Source organism: Mytilus galloprovincialis, chromosome 1 (assembly GCF_965363235.1).
Source record: "Mytilus galloprovincialis chromosome 1, xbMytGall1.hap1.1, whole genome shotgun sequence".
In the NCBI taxonomy this organism is placed as follows: Eukaryota; Metazoa; Mollusca; class Bivalvia; order Mytilida; family Mytilidae; genus Mytilus; species Mytilus galloprovincialis.
This window is the reverse complement of record NC_134838.1, coordinates 129125985-129148122: the sequence shown is the minus strand read 5'-3', so window position 1 is coordinate 129148122 and position 22138 is coordinate 129125985. Positions and strand designations below refer to the sequence as shown.

Sequence of the window (22138 nt, the reverse complement as noted above, 5' to 3'; positions counted from 1 at the left end):
GGGACTCAAATGATGCCCTCGCTAGCATTAACGTTATAAACTCATGAACTGTAAATGTGACACTACCAAAATTTTTACTTGATCTGAATTGTGGGTTAATAAACATTGTGTATTCATTCTAATTATACAGTATTGTGCAATAGAATTGTAAGATCTTGACATTTGTTTTGTGTCAGAAACCAATATGTTATGTCAACAATTTGATCGCAATCCAAATTCAGAGCTGTATCAAGCTTGAATGTTGTGTCCATACTTGTCCCAACTGTTCAGGGTTCGACTTCTGCGGTCGTATAAAGCTGTGCCCTGCAGAGCATCTGGTTTCATTTGTAACAAAGCACAACCCTAGAGCAGTAAAAATAAATCCACAAATTCAAACTTGATCAGTGTTTGTGGTAATGAGAATTGTGTATAAGTTTCATAACATTTGGTTAAGACAAACTATACTTAGAGAACAGAAACTTAAATTTCCAGCAACTTTTCTTTTTGTAAAGTAGCATTAAACGCTAGAATGGTACAAGTTACGCAACAAAAAATCAAACTTGACTTGTGAATTGTGGTTATAAGCATTGCATATCAGTTTCATACAATTTGGTTCAGGCAAACTAAAGTAAGAGGACAGAAACGAATTTTGGGATATATACGGAGCACATACGGAGGTACTTATAAGTAAGGGAAGAATGTACATACTTACAGAAGAACAAGGATAAAACTCAATACGGTGGGAGCATAATAACAGCAGTATGACCACATGAATAAAAGGTTTATATACGCTAGATTCATAATTTTTTTGTTGTAAGCCATTCGTTTGATATATTATGGTAATCATTGCCTCTATGTTTGTATGACAAAGCAATTGGATTTCTATTTAAATAGGGCATGCTATGCACATGTTTGTCTGTAATCTATATAAATTTTGAGGTGAAATGCAGCCATTTAAGCCAAAGGGTACACATCATCATAATTTCATGAACCTTAATCATTTCTACAGCACTTGTCTTCATACCCTGAGCTATGTTATTCAAGAAGTAGATGCTGACCGTAGGCTGGTTGCTTTTAATATGGATGCTATATTATACGAATTTGCGATAATACACCAGAGGTGGTATGATGTAAATTATTGGAAGAAGACTGAAGAAGAATTGACGTTGGGCCAATGTTTTTCTGCTGTCAGTTTGATCCACTTGAGCATGCTGAACGAGTGAAGGCCCTTATATCCACATTGGAATGTATTTAAATAACAGAATTAAAAGTTTTCAAATGATTTTTGGCATCAAAACATTTCGATCGATGTTTAGACAAAAACAATGCATTTTAAAATTATTCTTTTTTATGAAAGCCGGTACCGTATTTACCTGTACTCGTCCATTACTGAGACATTAGACATTAGACATATAATTATCGAGTATTTTATATTCTATCACCTGTGTTTTGTTATAACAAGTCAAACCATTATCACTTGTCAATTATCCGACGGCTTGCACCTCATTCCCGATTTTTTCGATACTCTCGGGCTTTTACCACGTTTACGTACCTACATAGTAAACAGGTAAAAGTAGAGCGGAAAATGTTCATTCATGAAATTTTCATGAATGAAACTGACGTAATCTGGCGTAGATTTCTTGTGATTTTCTCTTCAGCGTATAGCAGATCAGCGATGTAGTGTTTGAGATACTCATTTTCAAAATGAAGTTAAATTCATATGAATCGTCGGTGAACATTCTTTTTTATTAAAGCTGTCACGAATGAGAAGTTACTCAAAATTTTAAAAGAACCTTCCAAGAATCAGAATTCAAACACTAGTACTAGTACTAAATTATCTCGGATCAGAATAAATGGCGATAATCTGTCACCATAAGTTTGAGGCCGATGGCTATGGAAAGTAGCAATAGCAAGCTATAGCAAACTTTCCAAAAACTGTGTGATATTACATTATTGATCATAATTGATTGAATTCTTATAATTCTTTAAATAAATTCAGTCCTGAACCATCAAAGTAACCATAAGTCTAGAATTGAAAACTTGCTAAATATTTCACATTTTCTCTTATAAATAATGTTAAATTTTCAACAGTGTTTCATATTGATGATACTAATATTTATTCCAGATATATCCAAAGTTTTGAACTCATGAACTGTGAATGAGGTCAATATCAGACAACATCTGTCACCTCTGACTCTACTCTAGTTATATTCAAAACTTTAACTCAAGAACTGTATAATTAAGGTCAAAGCATTAACTCACAAGAGTTGAACCATGTCAGACACACATAGTTATTAAATACACCAATATGATAAGAAGATTTGGATTGCCAAAGAGACCACCATATGGCCTTCAACAATGAGGAAAAACCCATACCATATAGTTGGCAGTTCACAAGGACTTTAACAGTAAGCTAAAACTACAACTTTTCATCAGATGACTTGGAGGTATTATTGATATGAAGTTTATTTATAGTAAAAACCTTGTTAAAATAAAGTGATGTCTTTTTTAACAAGATTATCTATAATATTGCAATCCCCCATATGATATATATATTCTAGTTTTTGTAACCTTTAACATTATGAATAATTAAAATAGTAACACAAAGACACTAACAACCCAAACAACTAGAATACTGTAAAATAGTTCATTTCCATGGAGATTCTAATTCGCAATCTTAATGTCCAAACCTGTTCATGAGGTTTCATTTTCACATTTTTTATGCCCCACCTACGATAGTAGAGGGGCATTATGTTTTCTGGTCTGTGCGTCCGTTTGTCCGTTCGTTCGTCCGTTCGTCCGTTCGTCCGTCTGTCCCGCTTCAGGTTAAAGTTTTTGGTCGAGGTAGTTTTTGATGAAGTTGAAGTCCAATCGACTTCAAACTTGGTACACATGTTCCCTATGATTAGATCTTTCTAATTTTAATGCCAAATTAGAGATTTTACCCCAATTTCACGGTCCACTGAACATAGAAAATGATAGTGCGAGTGGGGCATTCGTGTACTGAGGACACATTCTTGTTTTCTCTTATTTTCCTTTTAATGTTAAAGTTTCTACAAGGGAGTTCTTTATTTATTCTAGATAAAGTTTATTCTAGATAAAGACCTCACTGAGATTTCTACTTTATACTACAGTAGTCTTGTTTTTAACACTTCATAGAAGAGCTGTTCAAATTAGACATAACTGATTTGGAAGAATAAACAACAGTACATTGTACCATAACTAAATTAGGACAACTATGAACAAAATTATATGCATGTCTATACACATATACACATCTTCTTATATCTATCTACATTGATTTAGAGTTGAACAAAGTATAAACAAATTTCAAGTTATATCAAGAGGTTTTACAGATTCTTATGGACACACCATTAGCTTTAGTACATGATCTTTTCAGTCTGATTAAAATCAAACCTCTCAGCGCTCCTGGTTTTTATATGTCGCATCAAACCTCTCAGCGCTCCTGTTTCTGATATGTCACATCAAACATCTCAGCACTCCTGTTTCTGATATGTCGCATCAAACCTCTCAGCGTCCTGTTTCTTATATGTCACATCAAACCTCTCAGCGCTCCTGTTTCTGATATGTAGCATCACACCTCTCAGCGCTCCTGTTTCTAATATGTCGCATCACACCTCTCAGCGCTCCGGATCCTGTTTCTAATATGTTGCATCAAACCTCTCAGCGCTCCTGTTTCTGATATGTAGCATCACACCTTTCAGCGCTCCTGTTTCTAATATGTCGCATCAAACCTCTCAGCGCTCCTGTTTCTGATGTTGCATCAAACCTCTCAGCGCTACAGGAGATTATATCTGTAAAAATATCACACAAATGTCTAATTGTAAGTTATTTTTAATTTTCTAAAACGGTGGGTTGCAGAATAAAATCATACCTACAAACTAAACTGGAAAAAACAAATTCAGATGCAAAACAAGAATGTGTCCTAAGTACACGGATGCCCCACTCGCACTATCAATTTCCAGGTCCAATGGACCGTGAAATTGGATAAAAAATCTAAATTGGCATTAAATTTAGAAAGATCATACCATATGAAACATATTTACTAAGTTTCAAGTTGTTTGGTCTTCAACTTTATCAAAAACTACCTTGACCAAAAACTTTAACCCGAAACTCTCACTTTCATTTTCTATGTTCAGTAGACCATGAAATTGGGGTCAAAAGTCTAATTTGGCATTAACATTTAGAAAGATCATATTATAAGCAACAAGTGTACTAAGTTCCAAGTTGATTAGACTGTAGCTTCGTCAAAAACTACCTTGACCAAAAACTTTAACCTGAAACTTGCACTTTCATTTCTATGTTCAGTGGACCGTGAAATTGGGTCAAAAGTCTAATTTGGCTTTAAAATTAGAAAGATCATATCATAAGCAACAAGTGTACTAAGTTTCAAGTTGATTGGACTTCAGCTTCATCAAAAACTACCTTGACCAAAAACTTTAACCTGAAACTCGCACTTTCATTTCTATGTTCAGTGGACCGTGAAATTTGGGTCAAAAGTCTAATTTGGCTTTAAGATTAGAAAGATCATATCATAAGCAACAAGTGTACTAAGTTTCAAGTTGGTTGGACTTCAGCTTCATCAAAAACTACCTTGACCAAAAACTTTAACCTGAAGCGGGACGAACGAACGGATGAACGAACGAAGGAACGGAGGCACAGACCAGAAAACATAATGCCCCTCTACTATTGTAGGTGGGGCATAAAAAAATATAACCATAAATCAGTGAAAATTTAAATGAATATGATTGCAACCTACTTTTTGAAAAGTAGATACACTGACATAGATCATGCCTACATTAAGTTTTGTAAACATTGATCAGTTCAGAAATGAAGATGTGGCCTTCTACTAGTCATAGTATTTCACCTTTCTGATAATTTACCACGGAATAATAGTCATATAGTCTCATTTTCTATTGCAGAATTGATAAACCTGAATCTAATTTCAATATTACTTTCAACAACAGCTAATGTCAATCAAATAGAATTTCTGTAAGATTTAATAGTATATATGTACTGTCAAATCTGATTTTATAACATCTACATTTCTGCTATGTGGTATGGGCTTTGATCATTGTTGAAGGCTGAACAGCGACTTTTAGATGTTAGTTTTTGTGCCAATTGGTAAATGATATAGAATGTAAAGCAAAGAATCCTGAAGAACTACATTCCCCCTCTACTTTGTTACCATTTAATCATTATTACAACTAAAGCAAATTATTATGTTAATCTTTTTAACAGTGCAATATGAGTGAGATTGTAAAACTGATAACACATTTTCTGTGTGTTACTAGATCTAGCTGACATATAATGATGGGACATATGGCCATTTCACATAGTATCAAAATTTACACTACCCTAATTGTTTGTTAAAGTCAGCAGTTAATTCTCACTATATTGTACAATTCAACAGTTTACTTCATTCTTATTACATAGAGTATAATTTACTTCTCAAAAACTGAGGTCAGAAAAATAACTAGGAAACCTTAATATATCAAGGGAGATAACGTTACAAATTGAAAGGCTGCTTTTCGTATTTTGTAACTAGAGGCTCTAAAGAGCCTGTGTCGCTCACCTTGGTCTATGTGAATATTAAACAAGAATGTGTCCACAGTACACGGATGCCCCACTCACACTATCATTTTCTATGTTTAAAGGACTGTGAAATTGGAATAAATTCTCTAATTTGGCATTAAAATTAGAATGATCTTATCAAAGGAAACATGTATACTAAGTTTCAAGTTGATTGGACTTCTACTTTATCAAAAACTACCTTGACCAAAAACTTTAACCTGAAATTTGCACTATCATTTTCTATGTTCAGTGAACCGTAAAATTGGGGTCAAAACTCTAATTTGGCATTTAAATTAGAAAGATCATATCATAGGGCACATGTATACTAAGTTTCAAGTTGATTGGACTTCAACTTCATCAAAAACTACCTTGACCAAAAACTTTAACCTGAAATTTGCACTATCATTTTCTATGTTCAGTGAACCGTAAAATTGGGGGTCAAAACTCTAATTTGGCATTTAAATTAGAAAGATCATATCATAGGGCACATGTATACTAAGTTTCAAGTTGATTGGACTTCAACTTCATCAAAAACTACCTTGACCAAAAACTTTAACCTGAAATTTGCACTATCATTTTCTATGTTCAGTGAACCGTAAAATTGGGGTCAAAACTCTAATTTGGCATTTAAATTAGAAAGATCATATCATAGGGCACATGTATACTAAGTTTCAAGTTGATTGGACTTCAACTTCATCAAAAACTACCTTGACCAAAAACTTTAACCTGAAGCCAAAAACTTTAACCTGAAATTTGCACTATCATTTTCTATGTTCAGTGAACCGTAAAATTGGGGTCAAAACTCTAATTTGGCATTTAAATTAGAAAGATCATATCATAGGGCACATGTATACTAAGTTTCAAGTTGATTGGACTTCAACTTCATCAAAAACTACCTTGACCAAAAACTTTAACCTGAAGCCAAAAACTTTAACCTGAAATTTGCACTATCATTTTCTATCAGTGAACCGTAAAATTGGGGTCAAAACTCTAATTTGGCATTTAAATTAGAAAGATCATATCATAAGGAACATGTGTACTAAGTTTCAAGTTGATTGGACTTCAACTTCATCAAAAACTACCTCGACCAAAAACTTTAACCTGAAGCGGGACAGACGGACGAACGGACGAACGAACAGACGGACGAACGGACGCACAGACCAGAAAACATAATGCCCCTAAATGGGGCATAAAAATGGACACAGATGGATTCATGACAAAATTGTGTTTTGGTGATGGTGATGTGTTTGTAGATCTTACTTTACTAAACATTCTTGCTGCTTACAATTATCTCTATCTATAACAGTACTTTCTGTGGAAAATGTTATTGAAAATCTTCAAATTTTAAGAAAATTGTTAAAAATTGACTATGAAGGGCAATAACTCCTTAGGGAGTCAATTGACTATTTTGGTCATACTGACTTATTTTTAGTTCTTACTTTGCTGTACATTATTGCTGCATAAAAAACAGCAAAATTTCCTAAAAATTACCAATTCAGGGGCAGAAATCTAACAAACAATTATCCGATTCATCTGAAAATTCCAGGGCAGATAGATCGTGACCTGATCAACAATTTTATTTCCTGTCAGAATTGCTCTAAATGCTTTGGTTTTTGAGTTATCAGCCAAAAACTGCATTTTACCCCTATGTTCTATTTTTAGCCATGGCAGCCATCTTGGTTGGTTGGCCGGGTCACCGGACACATTTTTTTAAACTACATACTCCAATGATGATTATGGCCAAGTTTGGTTAAATTTGGCCCAGTAGTTTCAGAGTAGAAGATTTTTCTAAAAGATTACTAAGATTTACGAAAAATGGTTAAAAATTGACTATAAAGGGCAATAACTCCTAAAGCGGTCAACTGACCATTTTTGACATGTTGACTTATTTGTAGATCTTACTTTGCTGAACATTATTGCTGTTTACAGTTTTTCTCTATCTATAATAATATTCAAGATAATAACCAAAAACAACAAAATTTCCTTAAAATTACCATTTCAGGGGCAGCAACCCAACAACGGAATGTCCCGATTCATCTGAAAATTTCAGGGCAGATAAATCTTGACCTGATGAACAATATTACCCATGTCAGATTTGCTCTAAATGCTTTGGTTTTTGAGTTATAAGCCAAAAACTGCATTTTACCCCTATGATCTATTTTTAGCCATGGCGGCCATCTTGGTTGGTTGGCCAGGTCACCAGACACATTTTAAAAACTAGATACCCCAATGATGATTGTGGCCAAGTTTGGTTAAATTTGGCCCAGTAGTTTCAGAGGAGAAGATTTTTGTAAAAGTTAACGCAGGACGACGACAGACGACGGACGCCAAGTGATGAGAAAAGCTCACTTGGCCTTTCGGCCAGGTGAGCTAATAAAACTACAGGCTGTCAGAGTAACAGTAAACTGGATTTTTAAACATTTAATTGTGTCCTGACATCTTTTAATATCACAAGGACCATAACTCCTGAACGGTAAAAGTAAACAATATCAAACAAGACCTCCATTTTTACATCAGCAACAACAAATTCAAAAAAAATTCAAGGTTATCCAATGAAATGAAATTTGTTTGGATTCTTTCATCTAAAGATTTATTTGTTTCTTCAAACTTATCTAATTTATTGCACTCCCTTTTAGAAGAACAACATAATATCATAGAAAATATCATTGTTGTTTGAAAAAATAGAAGATGAAAAAAAATATATATTATATGTATGTTATAAAATATATCAGGGTTGTCTCCCTTAGACCTAGGACTATAAAAATTTTGTAATTTCTCCAGATCACAGTGGCACCCAAAATAACTTTATGTTTTGTTAATAACATTGTTTATAATCAGGTAACTTATTGTGAATGTGTATTTATGTTTTTTTTTTTATTCAAAGATGCCAAAAGTACATCCCCTAATCAATAACTGATTTTTCCTTTCCCATTAAAAAAGTATGGAATTGAACATATGGTTTGGAGTAGCTAAATGTGTATGCACTGTAATACATTGAATTTGGTCTATCACTATATAATTATATGAATTAATAGTATTCTACAGTTCATGACTATCTTCGTTCTTGTTGTGTATGGATACATGTAAATATGATTAATTAATCATAGATGGCTGAGACACAAACTGACATTTTACATCATCAAAAATAGTCCAAAATGTAAGTTTTGATGACTTTATAAAATATAATTTTATGAAGCAGTGAAATACAGAAAATTTTTACAAACTTTTGCTTTAATGCTATCCCTTGATTATGTAGTATCTTCTATCAAAGCTTTTCAAGGTTCTATGAAGGTCTGATAAATTTCTAAATGTCTTATAAAATCCTGAGGGAATGTAGAATTGTCTCCCATTCCAAACTTTGTCCCAGACTGATAAAAGTTAACATTATAATAGTACTTACAGCATCTTTTGTGTCTGCCGATAGCCTCGCTGCATACCGTGCGATTAGTCTATGTTCATCATCAATACACATAGAGTTCAAACTCTCTGTTAGCTTACTGGGACTGCAAAAAGGCAAATATAATATACAAGCATACCCAAAATTTCAGTGAACTCTTTTTCATATAAATTCGTAAAGAAGGACTACATAATGACAAGAGTGCACACACTGAAATGTCTCGCCTTCTTTACTAATCATTGATATTATGTTGATAGGCCTAAGTATAAAGCTTTATTACAACTGTCACATAAACTTAACATTAACCAAGATAGCTTAACAAAGACCAATGAACCATGAAAATGAGGTCAAGGTCAGATGAACCATGCCAGGCAGACATGTACAGCTAACAAAGCTTCCATACAACAAATATAGTTGACCTACTACTTAGTTTAAGAAAAATAGACCAAAACACAAAAACTTAACACTGTGCAATGAACCGTGCAATTGAGGTCATGGTCAAATAAAACCTGCGGGACTGACATATAAATCATAATATATTCCCATACACCAAATATAGTTGACCTTTGGCATATAATATTAGATAAAAAGACCAAAACTTAAAAACTTAACTTTCATCACTGAACCATGAAAATGAGGTCAAGGTCAGATGACATCTGCCCGCTAGACATGTACACCTTACAATCATTCCATACAACAAATATAGTAAACCTATTGCATAAAGTATGAGAAAAACAGACCAAAACACAAAAACTTAACTATAACCACTGAACCATGAAAATGAGGTCAAGGTCAGATGACACCTGCCAGTTGGACATGTACACCTTCCAGTCCTTCCATACACCAAATATACTAGCCCTATTGCTTATAGTATCTGAGATATGGACTTGACCACCAAAACTTAACCTTGTTCACTGATCCATGAAATGAGGTCGAGGTCAAGTGAAAACTGTCTGACGGGCATGAGGACCTTGCAAGGTACGCACATACCAAATATATTTATCCTATTACTTATAATAAGAGAGAATTCAACATTACAAAAATTCTGAACTTTTTTTTCAAGTGGTCACTGAACCATGAAAATGAGGTCAAGGACATTGGACATGTGACTGACGGAAACTTCGTAACATGAGGCATCTATATACAAAGTATGAAGCATCCAGGTCTTTCACCTTCTTAAATATAAACCTTTTAAGAAGTTAGCTAACGCCGCCGCCATAGCCGCCGCCGTAGCCGCCGCCGGATCACTATCCCTATGTCGAGCTTTCTGCAACAAAAGTTGCAGGCTCGACAAAAACTATAAGTATTCATCATTAATTCACTTAGTAAAATCCTATTGTTTTTTATCATTCCCTCCTTGAGAAATGAACTATTTATTCACTAGATCATTGCTTTTAAATAGATTTTGTAGAGTTAGAAATGGTAGATCTCTCATTTCTGTGTGACTAGTAATTTGAACAATATCTAAATAACTTTTGGTGATTTTGAGAGCAATAATATAGTTATCTCCCCTAGCGCATTTCAACCAAATTATATCTTGAAATTCCAGAACATATTATTATATTTGTGCACCATTATACATTCTGAACTTAAATTAATGTAAAGGTTTTTGTTTGTCCTATTTTCACCACTTCCTGATTCTTAGGATGATATATATGCACTTTAATACTTCAATAGCAATAATGTGATTTATTTCCCCCTACCTTTGAGGACTGTTTCCACTGTCTATTGATAACACATCAGGTGACTGACTTGTAACTATGGATGTTTCATGGTATCCATTCCTCACAGGGACTGGTGTAGGTGGTCTACAAAGAACATACATACTATTACATGTTTTTCAAAAATAAACAGGATTATTATCTGAAATTGTCAAATCAATAGAATGACATTAACTTTAATTATTTTATTTAAAAGTGCCCTGATTTTGTAATCCTTTTTGTAAGTAGAAAAGAACTCCCCTTTAAAATTTTCCTCGTTTCCCATCAAACAGCACAAAGAACGAACAGCTTTTAATAATAATTTGGGTTATTTTGTGGAAATTCTTTTTTTAGATTGTACCCCAAAAAAAAATCAAAAGCTGATTGAAGCAAAATTCTGTAATATTTTCATAGAGTTAATGTTTGTTGACTATCTAATATCTTGCATATCTTCTTTAAGCATTTTTAATAATATGAAAACTGTCTAGTACTGTTGATTCATTATTATTCGTGGGATACCAATTTTCATGGATTTTGTTGGTACAGGCAAACCACGAAATTAGATGTTCAACGAATGACAAACTTTACAAAGGCTTGTATGCAGACTTCAGTAAAACCACGAAATTAAATATCCACGAATATGTAAGTTTCCCTGAATCCAAGAAAATTGGTACCCAGAAAATAAATGAATCCACAGTATCTCAAACATTGCTGCTAAACTTCTTATTCTATTCTGATTAATTTATAATGTTATAATATTCATGCAGATATGTCCATTTCTAACAAAGAGGCATAACACATGTATTCCAACAACAGGTCAAGGGGAGATAACAAATGTATTCAAATAACAGATCAAGGGGAGATAACATCATTCTACAAGGTAATATTGTTAGTATAACAATCAACATCTGACTAATCTTAAAAAAACATGAATCAAGGGGGGGGGGGGGGGGGAGGATAACATCATTCTACCAAGTAATATTGTTAGTGTAAAAATCAACATTTGTCTAACTACTCATCAAAAAAATTACTTCACTTAAAAATTCTTTTACATCAAGACATGAAAAATGAACCAAGATGATATAACTTCATTCTAATATTGTTAGTAGAATAATCAACATCTGAAACATTTCTGCACACAAAACAACTTTTATATAATACCTTGAATCAAGGGTGGATAACTTCATTCATATATTGTTAGTATCATTCACTAGGAATAACTGAACATTTTCCATGATCAGGAATACAGTGAAAATGTCTGTTGACATGTATGATTAACAATCTTTATTTCTCATACTCATGCAGTAATATAAAGAAATCCTACAGAAAGGTAATCAAAATTACCTACAGTTTGATTAACTTATACACTGACAAAAAAAACTGTCAGAGCTGTTATAGAACAAATGTCAAGCATTTTATTGGAAAAAGAAAAATATTGTTGAAAGATTATTGTGAGAGACGAAAGACACAAAAAGTGGATGATCAAACTGTAGGTAAGATAACTGATCAGACATTCCAAACATTCCAGACATTCCAGACATACTTTAATAGCTCCAATATTTCTTCAAATGGTAGATTACTGAAATACATTAATCAACATTAAACTTATTTAATGCTCAATTTTACTCCATTTTGAAAAAGTCTTTTCATTCTTGACTCAGCTTAAGACCAATTTACAGTTAGTCTTTGATTACAGAGTTTCCATTGTGAATTTCCCCAGAGATCAGTATTTTTGTGATTTTACTTTTTACAGCAAGTCTCTGTCAAGAACAAATATTTTGCTGAATAAAATACTTGGCTCCTTGATTAAATATCTATTATAGTAGGGATGGCTACAGTAAATCAGGAGCAAAGAAACTTGTGTTGGGTCATTACCTCATGGTCTTAACATTGAAATGACCTATTCATTTTTAACGCACCCTAAAACGGTTTTTGTTCACCATAGCCTTAAACATTTAATTTCCTTCCACTTAATCTGATTCATATATTTGAATAGAAACAATCCTCAGCTGTATAAGATGTGAATCCACTTACATAATATAAGACAGATCTAGTTTCTTTTCTGGTGTATTTGGGAACTGTATTATAAGATGTGAATCCACTTACATAATATAAGACAGATCTAATTTCTTTTCTGGTGTATTTGGGAACTGTGGAACATGTGCATTAGATTTTGGCACACACTTCAAAGATTTCTTCAATGCATGGCCAATCTGTTTGGCAGGAGATTTCTGTAAGTATAGAAGACAAAAACTAAACATGAATTTCAAAAAATACAATTGTTTGTAAAATAAATGAACAAGAGTGCACACACTGAAATGTCTTGCCTTCTTTACTAATCATTGATATTATGTTGATAGTCCTATTAATAAAGCTTTATTACAACTGTCACATAATCTTAACATAAACCAAGAAAACCAAACATTGACCTTTGAACCATGAAAATGAGGTCAAGGTCAGATGAACCATGCCAGGTAGGCATGTACAGCTAACAATTCTTCCATACAACAAATAAAATTGACTTATTGCTTATAGTTGAAGAAAAACAGACCAAAACACAAAAGCTTAACACGAGCAATGAACCATAAAAAATTAGGTCAAGGTCAAATAAAACCTGCGCGACTGACATGAAGATCATGAAATATTTCCATACACCAAATATAGTGGACCTATTGCATATAGTATTAGAAAAAAAGGTCAAAACTCAAAAACTTAACTTTGACCACTGAACCATGAAAATGAGGTCAAGGTCATATGACACCTGCCAGGTAGACCTGTACACCTTACAACCATTCCATACACAAAATATAGAAGACCTATTGCATACAGTATAAGAAAAACAGACCAAAACACAAAAACTTAATTATAACCACTGAACCATGAAAACGAGGTCAAGGTCAGATGACACCTGCCAGTTGGACATGTACACCTTACAGTGCTTCCATACACTGAATATACTAGACCTATTGCTTATAGTATCTTAGATATGGACTTGACCACCAAAACTTAACCTTGTTTACTGATCCATGAAATGACGTCGAGGTCAAGTGAAAACTGTCGAACGGGCAAGAGGACCTTGCAAGGTACGCACATACCAAATATAGTTATCCTGTTACTTATAATAAGAGAGAATTTAACATTACAAAAAATTTTAACTTTTTTTTTCAAGTAGTCACTGAACCATGAAAATGAGGTCAAGGACATTGGACATGTGACTGACGGAAACTTCGTAACATGAGGCATCCATATACAAAGTATGAAGCATCCAGGTCTCCCACCTTCTAAAATATAAAGCTTTTAAGAAGTGAGCTAACACCGCCGCCGCCGTCACCGTAGACGCCGCCGGATCACTATCCCTATGTCGAGCTTTCTGCGACAAAAGTCGCAGGCTCCACAAAAATGGATGATGCCTATGCTTTCATATAATGTTTTCAAGGGACATAACTCAAGAACAGTAAAAGTGACATTACCTAAATTCATATCCTTGATTTTAGTTTTGTGGTAATTAGCATTGTGCATAACTTTCATAACATTTAGATGAAACAAACTCTAGTTAGAAACAGAAAGCAATTTTGGGGAATACAAATGTACAGATGGATGTTCAGACAGCAAAGGTAAAACTAAATAGTTCAATGTTTGCTTAAATCCCAATTTTGTTGACCTGAATTAAAACCTAATTTAGACCAACCACATGTAATGAAATGATTCAGTTCCTAGATCAGCAATGTGGTCAGTGATTATCATTGTTAATATCATAATGCTTTTGTCCCTTATAGAATTTAATGGCAGATTTTTATCTAGATCCAAAATTTTACATATTGTGCAAACAGTTGTGCCTTGCTGTAAATCATATTTTGTTGTTTTCAATATTCTTTATGTTGTTTAATGTTTACGCTTTTTTTTTTAAAATATAACCCACATCTCCTTAAATTCATTCAGCAACAATATCATGTACATGATAGAAGGCAGGTGCTCTATTATCTATATACCCCATTATAAATTTGGTTTTATTAAGATCACTTACATAGGTAGTATACTCTTTCATTTCATGATCATTGCCATGGTTACCTGATGTTCGACCTCTCCAGAAACAATCTTGACATAGTTGATAATTATAGCACCTTTGACATTTATATCTGAACCCCATAAACGATTCCCTATGACAACCTTCACACTGTACAGGATGAAAGACTGAAAAAGATACAGAAGTATAAAATAATATCATGACATGCATATAAAGTATAAATTGAAGTTTAATCCACAAACATTTGATTTTGTCACTATGGTAAGTTCAAAACTTCCTGTAACTTTATTTCATCAGAATTTAAAGTGATTCATTTGCAAACATTATAAACACTGAATTAGGGTTGGTGAATTTTAGAAATTTGTATTAGAAATTCTCTGAAATATCTATACACTCACCATTTTCAACATGAGCCATTTTATTGAGAATTGGTAACCACATCAGACACTGTGGCCCTGGGTCCGCCATTAATGCATTGAGAAAATCATTTACATTTATCTGTGTTCTCTGAAAAAAAACCATGAAAATTCAACACAAGTCTAGCTTTCCATTCTCAATTTTATACTACAGAATACATGGGTTTTGTTCATTGCGAAAGGGTTTACATTGATCTAGCTTACTACAGGACATTTGAGTTTTGTTCATTGTTGAAGGGTTTAAAGTGCTTTAGCTTACTGCAGAATATATGATTTTTTTCATTGTTGAAGGGTGTACAGTGATCTAGCTTACTGCAGAATATATGAGTTTTGTTCATTGTTGAAGGGTGTACTGTGATCTAGCTTACTGCAGAATATATGAGTTTTGTTCATTGTTGAAGGGTGTACAGTGCAGTGATCTAGCTTACTGCAGAATATACGAGTTTTGTTCATTGTTGAAGGCTGTACAGTGATCTAGCTTACTGCAGAATATATGAGTTTTGTTCATTGTTGAAGGGTGTAGTGATCTAGCTTACTGCAGAATATATGAGTTTTGTTCATTGTTGAAAGCTGTTTAGTGATTATACTCACAACAGGTTATACAGGTTCGGTTCATTGTTGAAGTGTGTACTGTATTTGCTCAAAACATCCTTGTTAGTTGGCACATGGTAAATAGTTGTCTCATTTGGTAATTATAAATCATCTTTTCATTCTTATATCAACTTTAGAAAGAACCTTCCCAATTCTACAGTGTTTAAAATTTACATTGTCAAAACAGCTTCTACAGGCAGTGTCGTTGTATCCGAATGAAGGCCCTTCAAATACTGCTGTGGGTAAGGCAAGCAAATCTTTTAAATAATCAATAAATCTGCTACGAATCAGGCAACCGCTTGAATCTGATATCTGTGTGAAAACATCTGGAAAAATCAAGTTATATTGTTACTCAGTTTGCAAGGACAGTTCAAATGAGGTGGATGTAAGCATATATATATGACTATCTAAGACCTAATTCCCTAAAATACTTGTTTAGGCTGTGTCTTGCCTGGGACTGCTGTTAAAAAATGTAATGTTGATTGTGAAAAGTAAGTCCATTTATTAAAATTTCAAAAATCTTTGTTCATCCAATGTTTTTTTCCAAAGTCTTGAAGATTAGCCTATGTCCATGAAGGTTTATAATTTATCTTGTCATAAATATATCCTCCCAGACTGTCTGCAAATGTTAACTGCCAAAGGAGAAGGTTCACGAAAGGTTAAATCAGAAATTATCTCTTAATTACAAAAAACTTTCTTACAAAATCTCATAAAATTCTTCATAGTTTGAAAAAAATTTGATGTCTAACTAACATAAATCACAAATAAGAAGATGTGGTATGAGTGCCAATGAGACGACTCTCGATTCAAGTCACAATGTGTTACCAGGTGCTCCGCAGGGTGCAGCTTTATACAACAGCAGATGTCGAACCCTGAACAATTGGGGCAAGTAAACACACAACATTCAAGCTTGATAAAGCTTTGAACTTGGATTGTGATCAAATTTTTGACATAATATGAGTTTTTGACACAAAACAAATGTCAAAATCTTACAAATCTATAGCGCAATATTGTGCAATTAGAGATTTTTTCTTCAAACTTTTCAAAAATTTGGAATTTGAGAAATTTAAAACAAAATGAAAACTACTACCACCCCCTTTTCTTGCTATTAGTCCAAAACCTGACATTCTTTAATGTAGAATTTACAAGAAGTGTAAGGGAGGTTTATCTGAACAAAACCAACATTGTATGTTAAATGTTTTTGAATTACCTCCCTTACACTGCTCTTAAATTGTCTTAATTGTCCATTGACCAGAAAAAACTAGTTCTCCCCCTTTTTTTGCCCCTAATTCCATATCATTTGGAGCCATAACCCCCCAAAGTCAATACTAACAATCCCTTCATGGCATGGAAACTTGTGGAATAATTTCAGAGAGATTTGTACAATTAAACACAAGTTATTGTTTGAAAACTGCAAAAATGCTAATTTTGAGCTCCCTTTTTGGCCGCTTATTACTTAACTTTTGGGGCCATAACCCCCAAAATCAATCCCAACCTTACTTTAGTGGTATTAAACCTTTTATGTAAAAATTTATAGAGATCCATTCACTAAAACTAAAGCTATTGTCTTGAAATTAAATGTGTCTTCAGACGACTACGACTACGACGACATGATAGCATTATATGACGCAAATTTTTTTTTGTGGTTGTATAAAAAGAAAACAATTATAGGTCAAAGTACAGCCTTCAATACAAAGGCGTCAAAGCCTTTGAACACAAACCAGCCTGCTATAATAGGACCCAACATGACTAGTGTAACACCAGACTGTATATACTTGTTAACTGTAAAAACCATAAAGTCCATTTATAAATAAAATACAGATATAAGAGAAATAAATATCATTTGGCTTTGAATATTGTCTTTTGATCATTGAAAAGCTTCTGTTAAATTTATATAATATTTTTAAAAGGTTTGACATGGAAATTGATGGCAGAAATACTTGGAAAATACAGAAAATGAACATAAAATATTTTTCATATTTTGTACTGGATACTGTCTTTTGGCCATTAAAAAAGCTGCTGTCCAAGTTTTATAAAATTCCATTATGGTTTAAAGAAGTTATTGATGTCTTTAAAGACTTTCACCACAACCAACTCTAATTGTTGATGCCACTTATGTCACAGATGCCAGTCATGGAGATGAAATGAAAAACAGTACAAAACAAAACTTTTTATTTAGATTAGACCCTTGCTTTTCCCGTTTGAATGGTTTTACACTAGTTCTTTTTGTGGCCTTTATAGCTTGCTGTTCGATGTGAGCCAAGGATCCGTGTTGAAGGCTGTACCTCGACCTATAATGTTTTACTTTTATAAATTGTTATTTGGATGACTCATTGGCACTCATACCACATCTTCCTATATCTATTTATCACTTTATCAAAGAATACTGACAATTATGGGCATAAAACTATAAAAAAATTGTTGTCAAGCTGTCCTAAATTCTGGTATTTATGTCTTACCTAATCCAAAAGTTTTTGTGTATATTTATCAAAATTAAAGTACTTTTGAGCACAGAGTGTGAACATGTACAGATTGTTTTTATTTACATTTGTTAAGATTTTATTGTTCCAATATTAATAAGCAAAGAAACAGGAAATGGAAATATTGAGTTATTTCTCTTTGTTCATAAAAAAGAAAAGTTGAGAATGGAAATGTAGCAGATAGACTGATCCAGAAAACCTCCTTCTGAAACTTATTACCCATACCCTTTCAAAGGTAGATAACTTTTGTGTGTTGTCAAATGTATCTGTTGAGAAACTAATATTTCATATTGGTTATTTCATTCATGTGAGAAGCAACCTTTTGAGTACTCTAATTTAAAAAAAAATTTGTAAGGGTTCTGCGGAACCCAGTGTCTCGCCTACTTTTGCTGTTAATTGCAGACTCAACAAAATGAGGAAAAACATCAATAAAAATTTCCCTCTCGATACTGTCTTTTGATTGAAAGAAGCTTCCAAGTTTGGTAAAAAATCCAGGATAGTTTATGAATCTAATAAATGTTGTATAAACTTTAACTGCAGACTGTATGTAATGTTAACTGGAAGAAAAACTAAGTCCATTGATAAGTAAAATACAGAAAAAGTGGATTTTTTTTTTTACAAAATTTACTTCTGAATAATATCTTATGATCAGAAACAAGCTTCTGTCTAAGTTTGGTAGAAATCCAGGATAGTTTAAGAACATTATAAAAATTTTAAAAACTTAAACCACAGAGTGAATGTTTTGTTTCTGGCAAAAAAACTAAGTCCATTTATAAGTAAAATACGGAAAAGTGGAAATTTATTTTTACAAAATTTTCTTCTTGATACTATCTTATGATTATAAACAAGCTTCTGTCCAAGTTTGGTACAAATCAAGGATAGTTTATGAAAGTTATTAAAATTTTAAAAACTTTAACCACAGAGTGAATGTAATGTTTCCTCGCAGAAAAACTAAGTCCATTTATAAGTAAAATACGGAAAAGTGGAAATTTATTTTTACAAAATATTCTTCTTGATACTATCTTATGATCATAAACAAGCTTCTGTCCAAGTTTGGTACAAATCAAGGATAGTTTATGAAAGTTATTAAAATTTTTAAAACTTTAACCACAGAGTGAATGTAATGTTTCCTTGCAGAAAAACAAAGTCCATTTATAAGTAAAATACGGAAAAAATGGAATTTTATTTTTACAAAATTTACTTCTGGATACTTTCTTATGATCATAAACAAGCTTCTGTCCAAGTTTGGTAGAAATTCAGTATAGTTTAAGAAAGTTATTAAAATTTCAACCAGGTGCTCCGCAGGGCGCAGCTTTATACGACCGCAGAGGTCGAACCCTGAACAGTTGGGGCAAGTATGGACAAAACATTCAAGCGTGAAATAGCTCTGCATTTGGATTGTGATCAAATTTTTGACATAACATGGTTTTTTTTTTACACAAAACAAATGTCAAGATTTTACAAATCAATTAAAGATTTCTTCTTCAAACTTTTAAAATCTAAAATTAAATAGTTGACACAGCATAGGTTTCTGACACAGAATGAATGTGGTCTAATGAACTTAAAAGTTTGTTTTTTTTTGGCCTTTGAGCAATTCACTATGCTGTTGAATATTAATCCTCTCAAAAAAATGTTTGAAGAAATTTTCTTTTTATTTATGAAATCTGAAATGAGAAAAATTTAAACCCCCCCCCCCTTTTTTTTTCACATCGCCGTTTCCCTTTTTCCAAAACTGATATCAATTCAAATTTCCAATGGAGTTTGCAACAATAACTACTCTTTTAAATACATCATAAAATATTAAAATGTAAAATAAAGTGCTTGTTATCACTGAATGGTAAAGATTGGTTGGTAGAAAAAGTGAATATACATTGTTTATTGTATAAAACAATAAAAAAAAACTTCATCAGCAACATTTTATATTGGCAAATTTCCAATGAAGTTATTTACATAAAGTTATTGGCAAATAAAAATAGAAAATGACATCATAGTCATGTCTGGCAAATTTCCAACATATATTATCAACTACTATTCTATACAAAGAAAGATAACTCCAATTGAAAATTAATTGCTATTGCACAATATTGTGCAATTAGATATGCCTTGCTATTGTGCAATACTGTGCAATTGAAAATTTCTTGCTATTGCACAATACTTGATATGGAATCCTGATTTGGACCAACTTGAAAACTGGGCCCATAATCAAAAATCAAAGTACATATTTAGATAAAGCATATCAAATAAGCCCAATAATTTAATTTTTGTTAAAATCAAACTTAGTTTAATTTTGGACCCTTTGGACCTTAATGTAGACCAATTTGAAAACTGGACCAAAAATTAAGAATCTACATACACAGTTAGATTTGGCATATCAAAGAACCCATTTATTCAATTTTTGATGAAATCAAACAAAGTTTAATTTTGGACCCCCATTTAGACCAACTTGAAAACTAGGCCAATAATTAAATATCTTAGTACATTTTTAAATTCAGCATATCAAAGAACCCCAAGGATTCAATTTTTGTTAAAATCAAACTAAGTTTAATTTTGGACCCTTTGGACCTTAATGTAGACCAATTTGAAAAAGGGACCAAAAATTAAGAATCTACATACATAGTTAGATTCGGCATATCAAAGAACCCCAATTATTCAATTTTTGATGAAATCACACAAAGTTCAATTTTGGACCCTTTGGGCCCCTTATTCCTAAACTGTTAGGACCAAAACTCCCAAAATCAAACCCAACCTTCCTTTAATGGTCATAAACCTTGTGTTTAAATTTCATAGATTTCTATTTACTTATACTAAAGTTATGGTGCAAAAAACAAAAATAATGCTTATTTGGGCCCCTTTTTGGCCCCTAATTCATAAACTGTTGTGACCTCAACTCCAAAATCAATCCCAACCTTCCTTTTGTGGTCATAAACCTTGTGTTAAAATTTCATTGATTTCTATTTACTTATACTAAAGTTATTGTGCGAAAACCAAGAATAATGCTTATTTGGGCCCTTTTTTGGCCCTTAATTCCTAAACTGTTGGAACCAAAACTCCCAAAATCAATCCCAACCTTCCTTTTGTAGTCATAAACCTTGTGTCATAATTTCATAGATTTCTATTCACTTAAACTAAAGTTATAGTGCGAAAACCAAGAAAATGCTTATTTGGGCCCTTTTTGGCCCCTAATTCCTCAAATGTTGGGACCAAAACTCCCAAAATCAATCCCAACCTTCCTTTTGTGGTCATAAACCTTGTGTTAAAATTTCATTGATTTCTATTCACTTTTACTAAAGTTAGAGTGCGAAAACTAAAAGTATTCGGACGACGACGACGACAACGACGACGACGACGCCAATGTGATAGCAATATACGACCAAAAAATTAAAATTTCAACTAAAGTCGAAGGCTCGACAAAAATGAAAGAATTTAAAAAATTTAGACACCCTGCACAGGAAAACTGTGAAGGGCATTCAGAGGAGATATTTAGGGAAAGATTTTCTTAATGAGTTTGCTTATTCAGTCTTAACTTCATTTTCTTACATCTGAGTTTGTCCACCAGTTTTCCAGCACACATATGAGACAAGGCAACCTTCAGAGAGAACACTTTTATCTTTCCTCTTCCAACACTGAAATACAAAAAAACATGCTAATACATAAAGATTTTGTTCTCAACCTCTAATGAATTATCCTGGTACCTTTGCTTGTTCTTTTCATCATCCTTCCCTGCTTCTTTTTGTTACTTCATTGGAGTGTAAAAGTGTTGAACCAAGTACATTTTGTATGAAACACTTCTGTGCATGGTCAATGCTTTCACAACCCTATAACATGACTAAAAGAAGCATTCAAAACTTATTATTACATTTTTTTGCTAGAATCATGAACACACGATTTCTACCAAGTTTTTCTTTTATTTACCTGTGCACTTTATTGTGGAAGATCGTGTCATCATGAAGTTGCAA

At 32.9% G+C, this 22138-nt stretch overlaps 1 protein-coding gene across 1 annotated transcript in view; it reads right to left on the bottom strand.

Moving 5' to 3' along the window:
* LOC143059163 (dystrobrevin beta-like) overlaps window positions 1-22138 on the bottom strand; it is a 69148-nt gene that overhangs the window by 3841 nt on the left and 43169 nt on the right. The window contains 8 exon segments of the mRNA XM_076232663.1: window positions 3352-3794; window positions 8975-9077; window positions 10675-10779; window positions 12778-12902; window positions 14696-14862; window positions 15094-15202; window positions 15877-16028; window positions 21720-21805. Of these exon segments, the coding sequence (XP_076088778.1) occupies window positions 3789-3794; window positions 8975-9077; window positions 10675-10779; window positions 12778-12902; window positions 14696-14862; window positions 15094-15202; window positions 15877-16028; window positions 21720-21805 (853 nt within the window). The 3' untranslated portion in view covers window positions 3352-3788.